This window comes from Sander vitreus, chromosome 9 (assembly GCF_031162955.1).
Source record: "Sander vitreus isolate 19-12246 chromosome 9, sanVit1, whole genome shotgun sequence".
NCBI lineage: Eukaryota > Metazoa > Chordata > Actinopteri > Perciformes > Percidae > Sander > Sander vitreus.
Window position 1 is genome coordinate 18,578,691 of NC_135863.1, and position 16,544 is coordinate 18,595,234.

General features: G+C 42.1%; 1 protein-coding gene across 2 annotated transcripts in view; it reads left to right on the forward strand.

The window, feature by feature from the left end:
• tle5 (TLE family member 5, transcriptional modulator) overlaps positions 1-11,875 on the forward strand; it is a 40,241-nt gene extending 28,366 nt beyond the window's left edge. The window contains exons 4-7 of one of the 2 annotated variants that reach the window (XM_078259058.1): positions 1,954-1,998; positions 8,525-8,587; positions 9,213-9,287; positions 10,614-11,875. In XM_078259058.1, the coding sequence (XP_078115184.1) occupies positions 1,954-1,998; positions 8,525-8,587; positions 9,213-9,287; positions 10,614-10,841 (411 nt within the window). In that variant the 3' untranslated portion in view covers positions 10,842-11,875. The remainder of the gene's footprint in view (positions 1-1,953; positions 1,999-8,524; positions 8,588-9,212; positions 9,288-10,613) is intronic. The other variant, XM_078259059.1, reaches the window with a different exon arrangement.
• Positions 11,876-16,544: the final 4,669 nt, after the last annotated feature.

Consider the following 16,544-nt stretch of genomic DNA (forward strand, 5'->3'; position numbering starts at 1 on the left):
ATGTTTAATTGCTGTAAATTATCCAGATTAAGGTAAAAGTTGAATTGAGTGTTTACATGGTTTGCAGAAACCCAGCTTCCCCAAGTTTAGATGATTTCTTTGATGGTCCGGTAAATGTCTGGCAGGATGTATGCTACTGATAATATCAGCCTGTAGGCGGCTGAAGGTTGATGGGAAGTCCAGCTTTGTCTTTTCTGTTCTGTGTAGGATTTAACCCATTAAATGTTGTCGCACCACCTCTTTATGCATGCATTATAAGCCCTAGCTTTTTCAACAAAGTTCAATATTCAATCTACTATGATCTGACCAAATTCAAAATCCACTGTATATAAGCGCAGCAGTCCACCCTGCTGTCACTGTAATCTATGGTTTGCCTGTTTGCTTCATCAGTAAACTTGCCAATTGTTCTCTTCATTATTATACAATGGAGGCAACAAGTGAGCATTGCTAAACAAATAATTGCGGTACCAAACCATCTGAGAACTAATGTGTAGTATGGATTCAAAACCACAGGTGTCAAAAATCGTGGATAAAGATGAGGCTGTTTGCTGCCTTTTTAAAAACGAACTGCCTGCAGCATGGTTACCACGACAACAAATCTGTCAACTGTTAGGTTGTCACTCAGTGAGGCAGAGGAGGCAACACGAATAAATGAAACAATCCTGCAACGTATTTTTTACGATTAGGCTATGTTTTTTTCATCCGTATTTGGGAATGTGATAGTTGTGTGACGCAGCAGTATAAACCAGCTTTTACTCTAGTTGTAACCAACACTTGCTTTAGTTTAGGGTCATCAAATCTTTGATTTTTAATGTTATTTATATTGTCCTCTGAAATACAAAGGGATTTTTCTCAGTCGAAACCGTCTTCAGATTCAGCTTAAAATGTTGCGATAGAATTGAACTATGAATGTAATATCCCTTCTCCTTCACTCGCACACTCCCTATGAACATGTACGCACAAACAGACACAACCTGCACATACACGCACACACTTCTCCATCAGTGGCAGGCCCAGCCTTGTATCCCCACAACAACCACCCCTTCCCCCCACTCCTTCTCTAATAGCATATCAGGTTGCCCCACTCCCCCGGCCAGCGGCAGCACCTCCATTTCCCCAGCGCTGTAATTACTTTAGGGAGCTTCCGCGTGGGCGCAAACGGCTACAGAGAAAAATTGTGTGTGTGTGCACGCACATTCACGTACAGGATGGTGTCAGTGTGAGGTTGAACAGAAAACAACAATGCCGTGTGTGTGTGTGTGTGTGTGTGTGTGTGAGAGAGAGAGCGTGTGTGTGAGAGAGCGTGTGTGTGGAAAGATCTGTTGTTTATTTTCCAGTGACAGAGCCAGTCCCCCCTGCAGACAGAGTGGGTGATTAACAGGGTTGACGCCTAGAGGGTGGCCCTCTCATTAACACCGAGCACACACACACACACACACACACACACACACACACACACACACACTCACACACACAACAGAGGCTCGTTCTCTACTCTCGCCTTTTCTCTCTCCGTTCCTTTTTCTATTGATAGCTGTGTGTCTTCTCTTCTCTTTGTATGTGTGCATGCAGGTATGTTTTTGAGTGGGAATTTGTTGTATTAAGATGTCAAAGATGTGTTGGGTTCAGGGTCTACGTTGTGTTGAAGAAAACTTTTGTTTATTTTCAGCCTTGGCTTTTATTACGTAGATTTTAGCTTAATGATTGAAAATCTTCACAATATTTTGAGAATGCTAGCTGAAAAAGAGAATTTTAGTCTTAATTTTAGTGTGCTACCAAACAGTTAATCAAATCAGCTGTACAACACATGATTTGTCACTTACAGTAAATGTTCCATAATGAAGTGTTTGCATGGAGTTCCAGTGTAGAAGATTGGGGGGGGGGGGGGACAGTTATTCATTGTATGTGTTGTCATAACTTTTTCTTTTTGTCCTCCTCTCTCTTCCTTTCTAGTACTATGAGATGTCCTACGGGCTCAATATTGAGATGCACAAACAGGTGAGTCTTCATTTAATCCTTTTTAATAAAAAAAAATCTTCTGTTTCCATCACATAACGTATAAACCTGTTGTATGTCCATGAATAGCAAATTGCTAGCCAGAAAAATTAACATTGCAATCTTCTGGCATCTACATATTAAATGTATTTATGTTGCTGTAGTTGATAAGGGCTGTTGGTCTGTTGTCCCTGTACACTGTGTGTAGACTGTGAAACTTTTCATATACTGTAATGAAATTGTAAAATGTACATTTTCCAGATTGCTCTGCACCATATGCCTGAGACTAATTTCTGTATGCATTTTGTATGCATTCAAGCTTAAAGTCTCTAGTAAGCAAATGATAAAGCTAGTAGTAGCAAAGAAAGCAGAGTAACATGTGATTTATATATGAATGTTTTTTTACAAACGCAGAAGTCTCCTCTGGATCCTTTTAACTACACACTACACTTATGGCCGTTCAGAAATATTTTAATTGAATTAACTTTGTGTCTGAGAAAAACAGTGTTTTTGTCAGTTTGCTGTGGCAAATGGCTGTAAATACTACAGTGACCATGTCGCTGTTGCTAGGGAGAAGCCAAAGAGAACTTAACAAAAGTTGTTGCTGACAGTGAAAGGTAATCGCCACTTTCTTTGGCATAACTTCACTCTCCGACGTACCTGTCTACCAGCTGTGCGTTAGGCAATACTCCCTTTGTCGTGCTGTGGAAAAAACCAGCAAGAGCCGCAAATGAAAGCAATTTCAGAATAATATCTTGTCAAAATCAGGAACAAAGCACCACCCCAAATTTGTTAAAAATATCTAATACCGAAACAAGTTGTTTGTTTTTACTTCTGCTCGCCGTAAACTTTGCGATTGGACAAAGTGTCGAGGACTTCCAGTCCTTTATCGCAATCCATCATTGCAGTTGTTCGTACTAGTGATTCAACCGGGAGAGTTTTGTGGCCATCAAAACCTTGGAGGTGTTCCAGCTACCGTTCACTGAACATCGGGTTAAGTGAACAAAGGGGCGGTTCAGAACTTTGGACATAGGACCTCATTTCCAAGTTAGCCAGTGTGTTATTTATCAGTGGAGACCGTTTTTTTTACACTTTTCATCCAGTCCTTCCAGTTGCAGAGTTCGCTGGTGCTAGGCTAGCGCAAGTCAACAGTATCTGCTAGCCTGCCACTAAAAACAGTCTTACCCACTCCACAGTACACCTGAGGCAAATAAATTATAACGCCAGACTATCGATGTAAATGTCTGTGTTGATAGAATAATGTTAGAAATAAAACTACCCTTGCATCGAATTGCAATAGTTATACTTTCCCTGTAGTTGGTAGCATAGGCTACAGCAGCGGCGGACTGATATTACCTAGGCTACCAAGGAAGCCGGTTTCCATGACAATCACGCAAGTTTATTTACCTGCCGCTGCAATTTGCATGTCCAAAATTGTGAACCACCCCTTTAAACGTCTACAATAACGCCACTCACTTTGTTATTCTGTTAATGCAGACACAGCTGTGCATTCTCAACCCCATTCCCCCACTGTACACCTGCAGTTCACTGATTGGCAGGTGTGAATTACAGAGATAATCTTCCTTTCACGAGACATTTGAATGATGTCACTTGAGGTGGTGTGTAGAAATGCAGGCGCCTAATGGGGTTAGCTTTTGTGCCGTCGCGAAGTCGGTTTCAGTTCACTGTATTCCACAGTAATGGTGAGCATGGAAATGCAAGGAAGTGAATTTTCAAATATGCAAGTCTTGGCAAAGTTTAGTTATGTGGATATTAATGTGGCAACAAAGCCTCAATTATATAGTAATATTTTCCAGCAGAAAACCATTGGAGCAGCCTCCCCAAATCTTCAAATCCAATTAAGACAGTGCAGCCAGAATCAGTTGGCCATTTTGAAAAAGAAAAGAAAAGGCAGGGGAGGGTGAGAAGCCGATATTTATACATCAGTTTGTGTGGCTGAAGCTGGGGGAGTAATTTATGCTCAGCCTGTAGGAGGGAGAGAGCGATGGGCCTCCAAAGGGCCAGCCCTTATCAGTGACCTCATCTGGCGCTGCCTGTCCACACACACACATATACGTACACACACACTGTCTTATGATTGAGGGTACACGCTGACAGCCATATTGGGAGAACCGAGTATGCTTTGACAAATGCACGCACACACACACACACAGTAGCAGCTTCCATTATTTAAAGACCTTCACATATATGCACCCACACAAACTCTGAGGTAGGAAGCACAATATGGCTGTGATGCACGCTGGACACACACACACATACACGTGTGGGTGTGGGTGGGTGCGCATGCGTGCACGCATGTCCCTCCCTATTAGTGCATATACTCGTATATTTCTGTGTGTTAGTGGCACGGGTTCATAAGCAATTATGTGTTTCTGTTGATGTGTGCTCCTGTTATCCTGTGTGTGTGTGTGTGTGTGTGTGTGTGTGTGTGTGTGTGTGTGTGTGTGTGTGTGCGCGCGCTTTCTTTGTGCACAGTATGAGTGGGTGCGGAGAATCTGTAGTTCCATTAGAGAGTTGAAATTGAAGGGGATGTGTGGAAACGAGTGTCGAGGAGCATTCATGTCTAGGCCTATTGTGCACAGCCAGTACCCCCTCCTCCTCCTCCGCTCCGCCTCCCTTTCCACCTCTGTCTCTATTTCCATCTCTTTCTTTCTCTCTCGCACTCTCACCCATTCAATTGCTCCCTCTTGATCACTCTGTCCCACTCAATTCACAAAATGCCTCTTCACTCTGTTCACTCTCTCTGTTCTCTTGTCTCTCGTCTCTCTCTGTTTCTCCGTGTTTTGTCTTGGTGAGGAGAAGCAAGGTTGAGTTGTGGATTGAACTGGAAATATGTTGAATAAAGCCACATTGTAGCTGGGTCTCCCTTTGTCTTTCTATTGTTCTGTTTTCTTACCATGTTTTTTTTTTTTCAGTCTTGAATGCGCATCCTGCCTGACAACATAACTCTTCATCTATGTTTTGGTTACGTACAGTGTAGATGTTTTTCATTGTGTGTCACACTCTGCACAGTGTTCCCAATTCCCAACATATTCATCTCTAATGAGAGGACTTATGAACCTGTTGGTTGAACTGTAGATGGCCTCTGGTGTCAGGTGTGGCGGCGGAAGTATCTAGATCCTTTAAATAAGTAAAAGTGATAGAGCTGAAATAATGTCCATTAATCAAATAGTTGATTGATTCAAAATTAATCTGCAACTAGTTTGATAATTAATTATCTGTTAAAGTCATTCTTTAAAGCAAAAATGGCAAACATTCCCAGTTTTTTCCCCCTAACTTCTCAATTGTGAGGATTTGCTGCTTTTCTTTGTCTTATGTGATTATAAACTAAATATCTTTGGGTTTTGGACTATAGGGAATTTTGATGGCCTTTCTGACATTTTATAGAGCAGTCGGGAAAATAATCGTCAGCTTTATATACTTCATCACAAGTGAAGTCCTGCATTCAGAAATATACTTAAAAAGTAAGTACAGTACAGAGTTAAAGTACAGAAGTATTATAAAAAAAATGTTTACTTCATTATATCAAAAGTACTCATGAGACAGTATGGACCCTGTCGAAGTTTATTATTATCCATTATGTTATTGAATTATATAACTGATGTGTTAACTTGTAAGCAGAATGTTTAATGTTGTAGCTGGTTGAGTTGGAACTTATTTGAATTACTATAAAGTATCTCAGAATTGTACTGAAGAACAGTACTTTCTACCAATGCTTGTCAGATTTTGTGATGGGAAGGGGCTTTTTTAGGTTTTCAATCTTTATTAGGTATTTATAAAAATAATAAAGTGATAATAAATAATAAAGTGATAAAGTATCATGTCCAGGTGTATTCCTGCCAGGAAGCAGTAGCACAAGACACTCGAACAGTGAAGCTCATTCAGGGACAAAAGCAGGACACCCTGAGGAAGTCTGTGAAATGTTAGGTTTGGCTAGGCTGCCTTCCATGCTTCCATGAAACACATTTTTGTATCTGTGTTTGATTTCCCCTTTTGAGTCTACAATTTCAAATTACAAAATATAAAGCTTATTTAAATTGGCAAAAAACTGCGAAGACATCTCCAACAGCAATGTATTTAGTCTGTTGCATTGTATTTGTCTAGTGTCTGAGCCCAGTTTTATTATGTATGTTTTATTTGCACACATACAATGCTCTTGTCAGTGAATGTGTGCTTCAGTAGCACTTGAGGAACGCTAGAAAGAAGCAGAGTAAAACGTAAAGACGGGACAAAAGAGAGGAAGACAGATAAAAGCTAAGGGGGAGAGACAGAGAGGAGGATAATAGAGAGCACAGATAAAAGAAGAAACAGACGCCGGGTTGGGGAAAAAAAGAGCGAGCGAGACGCATAAAGGGCACTGAAAAAGACAAAGAACCATAGTTGGCACGGAGCGAGTCCCGCAGAGACATTTTAGAGAGACATTTTAGATATGTCAGGGAGTGTGTATGTGTTATGATGAGCGGATAGGAGCGCTTGATGGGGAGCTGTGCTCTGCATGCCTAATGATTGTTAGGAGGGCCCCTCTCTCCTCATCGCACCACGAATTAGGCTCTAACACAATTACTGCTGCTTTGCATATCTCAGACGGATTGGATGATTGGATGATTACCAAACCAAATGTGATAATAGACCTGCATGTGAGAAAGATAGGAAATGTGCAAGACAAGATATATATGTGTGTGTGTGTGTGTTTGCGCATAGTAGTTTGAGAAAAAAGTATTAAGTACAAGCAACTTAATTAATGAGGTGAATAAAGAGGTGTGTGTGTGTGTGTGTGTGTGTGTGTGTGTGTGTGTGTGTGTGTGTGTGTGTGTGTGTGTGTGTGTGTGTGTGTGTGTGTGTGTGTGTGTGTGTGTGTGTGTGTGTGTGTGTGTGTGTGTGTGTGTGTGTGTGTGTGTGTGTGTGTGTGTGATGCAAGATATGTGTGCTCCAGTTTGGGAAGGTCGTAGCAGATGTTTCCCATACTGATAAGAGTGTGGTTTGAATCATGAGGGTTTAAAGGATAAGTCTGGTGATAAGCTATATTTTTCAATGAAAACACCAAACCCAACAATGAATTGAATCCTTCATTTTATTACATACACTAGTGTGTTTAATACTGTGACATGTCAAAAATGTCTAATGTGGAAAATGAAGCCGTGAAATGTTGCACTCGGATCGGCATAGTCTGGGTGAGAGCACGGGTGGGGGTGGTTTCCACTCCTTTTTCATTTGGCACACAAAAGGGCACATGCCGCTTATGCTGATTATCATCACTTAGACAAATTCACGTGTACCAGCAGCATCTAAACAATACAGAATAATAAACCCTTTTCACATGACTTGTTGTGGCTGAATGCAAATGGGAAAAATGCACTGTCCTGTCTCTGACAACGCTTAAAAGAGCTGCCGTTTGCACTACATTTTAGGGGTTTTCTACACTCTTGCTGCAACACAGCAATGTCATGCTGGCTAGTGATAATGAGTCAACAAATCCAACGAGAGTGAGGGAGTTGTCGATCAAGCACAGTCTATTCACACCCACAAAGACCTGAGCCAAGGTCTAATCAGGCTAAACACCTGTCTGGATTGACTAATGCCAGGTTCAGACTACACAATAGTTTTGTCTGTTATGATGGTTAATGTGTCAGATTAGACAATTAAGAGTTCGAAAATCTTGCCGTGTCTTGGCCGGAATGCATAACAGACATTCAGTCATTTAGGGTTGGGCATCGTTTAGATTTTAACGATTCTGATTCCGATTCTTCCTTTCGATTCCGATTCTTTGAGGGGTGGAGTTGAAACGGGTCATATGCCTATTTTCACAAATAAGAGGAAAGTTTTACTGCTTTTTCAACGTAGAATAAAGCCACACTAGAGTGCTGCTTACTGTGCTCCAAGGCTGCAACACAAGTGCCTGGCCGCTTCGGAAACCAAAACTTGCGCATGTTAAATTGGGAAGCGATGATCAGATTTGAAACCAAATCCTCTAAACGATTCCAATAAAGAAACGATTCCGAGGGAATCGTAATTTTTGAAACGATTCCAAGTAGGAGTCGGTTCTCGATGCCCAACCCTACTGTCATTAGTCTGGTCAAAGCTCGCTTTCTTTCACCACCCACGTAATGTCATTGGGAAGGAGGTGCTAGGGACCGACTTCTAGGAACAAGAATGTACACAAACAATAGCCGTATGTATGATGCTGGCTGTCTTGTGTTCGGAGAAGCCTAAAAAAAAGAACTGACCTTTCTTCTGTTTCACAGTTCCACCTGCAGGACCAACAACATCTTTAGGTTACACATGATTCCTCTTTCGCTTCGCCATGTTTACAGTTGAAGAGCGCTCTGTGCTTGTGTTGGTCAAAGTCACGGTTGTAAAAGGGAACACGTTGTGGAAGGCAAAACAGTTCTAACATGCTAGTCGTTATGTTGGGGGTGGTGTGGTCTTTTTATGGGATTTTGTTGACAAAACCACTAATTTAGAGTAAAGGCAGTATTACCCTTTGACTAAAAGATCTCTCCTTCTGCAGGCTGAGATAGTAAAAAGATTGAACGGGATCTGCGCACAAGTCCTCCCCTACCTGTCTCAGGAGGTAAGCTCACACACTGACATACACTGACACAAAGACGTCACTAACCCTCTGACCCTCAGCACTATTCCTTACATCCTGGAATGAGATCACCCTCATTCCTGCCTCATTACCTCTCCACCTCCATGACCCCTTGCTCAGCATCCCTCCCTCCCCTCCTCTCCTCTCGTCCCGTCATTCATCATCACTAGCTTCCTGTGTTCCTTTCCAACTCACTTTCACCCCCCCCCCCCACCACCCTATTTGGACTCCTCCTCCATCCACTCTTTTCCTTTTATACGTGTTTGTGTGTGTCAGTGTAATAAATGGTTGTGTGATTCAGATAAGCCACCAGGGCGTTGACCTCCACCCATTACAGCACACCAGCCAACCATCCATTCATCGGCGTCACAGAAGTGCGTGCGTGTGTGCGTGTGTGTTGACTGGATAAATAGCTGACCGGGGGGGTGCATCACCAGAGACAGGGTCTCTGTTGGGACTATTGATATTGATCTAACCTCTCCACCTCTCTCTCTCTTCCCCCCCCCCCCAATCCAAACTCCCCTCTCCTTGTTTCTGTCTGGCTTTTATTGTCGCTCTCACCTTCCTTCCCTCGTCTTCACACCCCACCCCCACCCACCGTCTCCAGCACCAGCAGCAGGTCCTGGCAGCCATAGAGAGAGCCAAGCAGGTCACCCCCCCAGAGATGAACTCCATCATAAGGGTATGATGTTCCTTCCCCGCTTGAGGGTTTTAGGATGACTAGAAAGCCCAACTATTGATCATTATCACTAATTCTATTGTTTTCATTAATGCCCCTTATTTATTGGCTTGTAGTTTTTGAAATATGTCAGGTCTGTATTTTGAAATGAGTTGGAAAATCTTAAATTTTCACTACTTATTAGCTGTAGTCATTAATTTAGTGGGATTTAAATGGGATACTGCCCTACACTACATGGGCACCATTTTAAACTTTAGAATAGCAGGTTTAGCTAGCTAGCTAAAATACTGAATCAATATGGATGGGGCCTGAACTAGCTAGCTGTAATCCTTCATTTCTGTGGCTTTAATGCAAGCCAGCTAGACTTTATCAATATAAGCCTTGTAGTGGCTAGCTAAGCTACTCCATCATTTTACCAAAGGTTTAGTATTAGCTAGCCGAGCCACTTCATCATTTTACTATGGGTCTAGTGTGAACTAGCTTAGCCACTCCATCACTGTGATGCACGATTCAAAGCGGCGCCTTGCCTTTGTCTTTGTGTCTACTGCTTTAGATACAGAGGATACTGGCCTGTTTATAGACTGGTCCTGCTCTTCTCAGCACAGGGAGCCAAACGATGTGGCCCATTTTCTGATATCAATATCTTTCTTTATAATCCCCTTATATCATACTTTTATACATCATACATACCTAAAGGAACATGGAGCATTTCAGCTCTGGGTCTGAATGTAAATCAGAGCTGTTGACTTTGTAGATGTAGCCTGTGCAAACTGGGGCTGTTGGATACAGTTTATGAGAAGTCAGTCAGGATTGTGATTAAAATCAACCCACTGATGTGTCATGTTGTTGAGTGTGTGTACAACAGGGAGTAATGTATAAAAGAACAGGCTTGGCAGGAACAATTTGTCTTTCTATACGTTAAAATGAAACCTTTTGATGTGTATTTTGAGGTGTAATATTGTGGACCATGTGTGGAAAACGGGTTTTCCATTTTTGTACAGTATTCTCCCACCTTACTTGTTTTCTTGGGGCTATATAGATTGAAAATTGCATCTGTTATAAATAAGTTATGTGTGCTGCAGACTTTCCATCTCCTACAGAGCATGTATTTTAGCTATGATATGTGCCTTCCATCTATTCTATTGTGCCTGAGCTATTAGAGCTGTGCCTCAGGGGTTATATATATATATATATATATATATAAACATAATTTGCAATGTATAATACGTCTGTGCCGTGCCGATGTTGCATGTCCCTCAGTGTTTTGCAGTGATTTTTGTGTTTGGTATCCTGCTGTGCCTAAGTTGTGTCTGGTTGTCTTCCATGTAGCAGCAGCTCCAGGCTCACCAGCTGTCTCAGCTCCAGGGCCTGGCCCTGCCCATGACCCCCCTGCCGCTGGGCCTGAGCCAGCCAACCCTCCCCGCCGTCACCACCTCTTCCGGCCTCTTCTCCCTCTCCTCCCTGCTGGCCTCCCAGGCCCAGCTAGCCAAGGAGGAGAAAGCTTCACGTGACGGAGTTGACAGCCACCGCGAGGAGGACGGAGACAAGTCTGATTAGATGGTGTCCCCTTTCAGCTCTGTTTTTGTCCAGAGACCTGAATCCCCAGATCTGAGCCCCCTTGGTCTACAGCCTCTCCCCTGGTCTCCCTCTCTCTGACCTTAGCAACATGGGCTTCAACCCCATCACCACAGCTCCAGCTACAGGCCCCTAGCCAACTCTGGCACCTGCCCCTTATGTCAGACTAGTCCTGATCGCTTCATATTTACCATCCTCGGGTTGTTTCTTTATTCTCCCTTCTCTTATCACCATCAGAGTGTCTCCGGTGTCTTTTCTCCAAATACAGTCTTTTTTTGTATGTGATTAAGCTTCAGTTATTGTGTTTATTTTTGTATTATCAGGACTGCTTTCTATTTCTGTTCCTTCCTGTCGCTGTGTCTCTCAGTTCTTATTCCTGTTGAGTTTTGTTTTTTTTCTTCTCAATGCCTCTCTTCCTCCCACTCTCACCCACCTCTTGTCTCTGTTCTAAGCGTGTCCTTGTTATGCAGGACTGATCCTGAGGCTGAACGCACTGTACTGTAGGTGTTAAAACAAGCTAAATGTTAAACACAGGGATTCTTTGGCAAGCTGTAACACTTGTCAGACACAACACAGGATTCCTGCATACTTCATTTTCCTAAGAAGGAGGTCTGACAGAGATCAGTAGTGGTGATATGTTTGGGCAGTACAGATTGCATGCATTCATTCCAAGCTACAAGTTGGTTTTGAGTTTAAACGGTGGATTGCTACGGATCAGAGAAGTGTTTAAATAGTGCCCCGACTAAAGAGCGAAACATCCCAAACACACATCCTAACCAAAAACCAGCAAGGAAGCAGCAGACATGTTGTATTGAGAAGACAAACTAGAGATTAGTGTATACTCCTACATTTATATTGAGAAAGGAAAAGCACCTTCTTAGAGCAAACTTCATGCTGAGAGCTGTCAGATTAGAGAACAAACCCACCTAACTAAGTAATCTCTCCTGCACCCCTCCCCCCCCATTTTGTAATCCTTGCCTGACCCTGTGAGGTACTTTACATAAATCCACCCAGCACCTTAACTGAAAGGCAACATTTTCTTCAGTCGCTAAATAAACAGAGATGCTGCTTGCCTCCTGCAATCCCCCCACCACCACCACCCCCACCTTTTGCATCTTTAATGTGCACTAATATTAAAGCAGGCACAGAGGGGGGAGAGTGTGCATGTTGTGTGTTTGACAGCAGAGGGCAGTGTGTATCTTCCAGAGTAAACAAGGACAGGACAAGTACAGGCTGTGTCACAAGAGGGAATGGCTTATTTATCCACTCTGTGTGTACACACTTAATATACAGAGACTGATTTAAATACTGTACATTTTGATTCACTGTACATATACAGGTCTGTCACATATCAGACTAACACTACATTACGCAGGCGGTTTAACACCTATGTGCAAAACGTTTAGTGGGAAGGCTCCATGACCTCAACAAAATGATATCTGTGCAGATCACACAGATGAAACACAAGCGTTCTCCACAGCAGCTCCGATGACTAACAATCTCAGTGTCCAAATTTTATAGCTCCCTCAAACATTCCCGGTGGCCCGGTGGTTAACACCCGTATCACATAATCACTACATCCCTGGTTTGATTCTGGAAGTCTGTGCGACACAACAAAAACACAATATAGTGCTCTTTCCATTACATTTGGGTTTAATTACTTAACACTGAACATGAGGCATCCATGTTCACTTCTGTATGTTTAAGAGCCAGAGTCAGATATGTTAAAAACTTTCAGGAAAATTCTCCCCAGTCCTACGTACAACAACACTTAACACTGTTTACAGGTTGTAAACTGTAACCCCACGAAGACGCCATAACCAGAACAGTGAAACCACTAGAAGTTTGAGGGAGATCCTATGTGTAAACCCCTTTTGTGGCTGGACTATGGACATGTAGAGGCTTTAACGGGTCCAAAATGGCCCCATTACATGTCTTATTTATACAAGATGAGATGAAATTGAACATGGACCCCTCTTTAGTGGCAAACCTACATTTCTAGGAGAGGTAGCCTCAGTGGTGATCAGACCCCCCTGACCGTGGTGCTGTCGATCCACAAAGATTATTTGGCGGCGGCCTGTGTTTGTGCGAGTGTTAATTTGAAGACAGCCGGCCCATGACGTTGTTTTATACCAAACCTGCAGAGAGAGACATGCAGAGACACAGAACACACACACACACACACACACACACACACGCCTTTTCTTAGCCTCCCCTCTGATTTAATGGCTACACTGTAAGAATCAATTGATGTGAAGCGTGAAATTAACAATACTTTGATTTGGAAAAACGCCACTCAAAATGACATTTGGCATGATGATAAAGCACATTGTATTGTGGAAGTCATTCAGAAAGCAAAGGTATACAAATTGCACGTTACGGCATTCAGAATAAAACCCTTAATGTCTTTAAAAGTTCAGATGACATACTGTCGGTGACATCGGTGGGTAACTCCGTCAATGATGCCCATAGTTGTGTATGTGTGTGTGAACACAAACAAGGTGTGTATAAACAGTTGTACAGGCTTGACACACAGAGATGAAATGGTCTTACTACAGCTAAAGCTAACATGCTATTCTGCTTGTGAATTAAGCTCGCAGCACATCGTCCTCCCACATGCTGTATGTGTCTGGCTACATACTGTACTCGTCGTAGTGATTGGCAGAGCATGTAGACAAAGCGACACACACACACACACACACACACACACACAAACGCACACATCAATGCATGTTTGCGGGGAAACCGAGATTGATTTCTTTGTAGTGGAGACATTTTTTTCAAAAGAATGTTTGGTCCAAACTTTGTGATCAATGCACTTGTTGGTTTTTACCCTCTTCTCTGTTTTTAAATATTAATCGATATGAACTAGAACGAGAGTTACAAAGCTGACGTTATAAACATACAAATGAAATTCTATGTATTTGTTAAAGTAGTTGGAGGCGCTCGCCTCTGTATACAGTTATACATAGAAAGCTTTATGTGTATATAGCTGCATCTTTTCTTGTCTGTCCTGGATGATTTTTGTGCTATTGTGTTACAAAACTGATGTGACACCAGGGGGGAAACTGCAGTACGTTGACCTATTGCCCCTTAACCCCTCCCTTCTTTTCTTCCCCCCATCCCCTTCACTCCCACACCACATCCCACCTTCCCAACTTTTTGCCCCCATAGCGTGAAGCATTGTAAGCGTTTTGAGCTTTGTAAAGGTCTTTTTTTAAATACTTATTTTGTGCATAATGTAAAACCTAAAAGTGTGTACTTTGGCAAAAAAAAAAAATTTTGTGTCTGAAATCATAGCTTCATTGAAACAAAAAAAAAGGAACTATAAAAAAGTAAAACAAACATTTACTATAAATAATATGAAATGTTCTGCAGTAAGGAAGGACTTCTGGTGCCTTACAAATAAAGTCAATCAAATCATAACAAATGTTCCTGTTCTTCTGTGATTCTTTTTAAATGTCTCCATGTGCTTGGTGAACAGAACGCCTTTACTGTAACTGAATAACTTATCACATTTGACTGCTGTAACTGCTGTTATTTCCCTGTAAAACACCTGTACACTTGTTTTAAGTCACTCTGGTTACTGCAGGCAGTATGTTAAACCCTATTGGGTTGACCGTCCAAGCAGAAGGCCGTTTTTAAAGGTTTAAAGGTGAGCATTGCTGCCTCTGAATGTTTTAATCCGTTAACTTTTTTCCAAAATGTCCAGCGTTCCAGACTGTCCAACATCTCCAGTAATGCTTAAAACAACCAAATATCTATTGTCCCTCTGTCAACATGTATGTTTACTTGTAATATCTCTGATTGTTTTCAGTTTTACAAAATTATGGGTCATCATTGCAAACCTTTTTGGCAGCCAAATCTCCAATTTAGGATGTACAAGAAAGAGAGAGTATTCAAAATGGTCTTTCTCTGCATTTGCATCACCATGCAACTGCATGATAACACATCCGTCCATCCATTCATTAAACCTGCTTATCCTTTGCAGGATCAATAATGACCTCAAAATCTCAGCCAAGTTGCAAGTAACTTTTTGTAGCTAACTGAAAATGACTGGAGACCAAAGGCTGCCTGAAAGGTGGGAAAACGGTTCAATATTTCAAGAATGAAAAACAAACGATATCTACGTAAGAGTGACATGACACTGTCATGAACATGTCATAAACAAGTCATAAACGTGACATAACGCTTCTTTAAGTTAAGTGTCATTCGGTTTTTGTAATGACAAGTTATGGTTAGAGTTAGGGTTAGGGTTCATGTGTTATGACTGTGCTATGACAGTGTCATGTGTTCATGACCGTGTCATGTCACTCTTATGTAGATACCTTCAAGTAAAGTTTTAACCGAACAAACTCATCAGAAGGACCTTTTAGTGGCTGCTCTCTGGAGCTTTTGATCATCGATTTGCACACAATCCTCAGCAGATTGAGTTGCCCAGGTGTGGCTTTGAAGGACTTCTCGTCAATGTTGGTTTAAATTTAAAAGAATTATCTTTAATCTCAAAGTACACTTTGGAAAATGGTCAATAACATTTGTAGTTAATGAGGTAAAACATGAAACCCACTGACATGAATGTTGAAATCCCTCTTCACAGCATGGTACTGTTTTGCCACTTTTCAGAAAGACTGATTAAAAAATGAAACCTGTGAGAAAACCAATTGAGTTCCAAAGGCTACAGGACCAGATCCTAGCCAGTTCTTAGTGAATTTTCCTAAATCTTATTATAGTACTACATGAGTTTGCATGATGTGTGGCTTTTCAAGGCTGAAATTTATGACGAGAGCACAGAAGTGTCTTCAGATCGTACTCGGATTCATGCTGACTTGAGTGTCCCCATCTTGTGTCCCCCACCCCTTCTTTAAGACCCAACGTCAAGGTGTAAATGACCAGTGTTTTCAGATCCATGATTTAACCTATTTTGTTTAAGACAAGAAACATGAATTCAAACAGGATCTGATTCCTTTTGACTGCCTGAGGGGTTCTGTAGTTCACATCAGATCCACCAGGAGGAAGTGTTGCTTTACGCTTACCAGCACCGGCACTCTGAGCAGCTAATTGCTCTGAGGTATTCTCACATGTGCTTCAGTGTTTGTGTGTCACATTCGAGAGGGAGTTTCTCTGTTCTTTTGGCTGCGGTGATGAAGGTTTATCTATTCCGCGCCGCATGTACCCAGAATTGATGTGACATCTCGGAAACAGTGAATCACAGCCTGTTTGGCACCTGCGCGTAATCCTCATTTAGATGCTCTGCCTATTAGTCCTGAGACATAACTTGGTGTGTTAAATTCACAGCTCATTCATTCTCACACACACACACACACACACACACACACTGATGATAGTCAGATTGATGCACATGCAGTGGATGTTTTTTCTGTGTATTTGTGTGTCAATAACAGCACATCATTCCTCCTCTATCTCATCACTTTGTTTTTCTTCCCTTCTCCCTCATCCCCTCCTTCTGTTTGCCTTTCCCCTGTGTGTCCATGCAGGTGTGTGTGTGTGTGTGTGTGTGTGTGTGTGTCTCTGTGTGTGTGCGCGTTTCTGCGTGTGTGCTTGTCTGTGTGTGTGTGTGTGTGTGTGTGTGTGTGTGTCTGCGTGTGTGCTTGTCTGTGTGTGTGTGGGTGTGTGTCTGTGTGTAGAGATAGAAAAGAGAAAGGGAGGCTTGTGAAACCTCAGAGT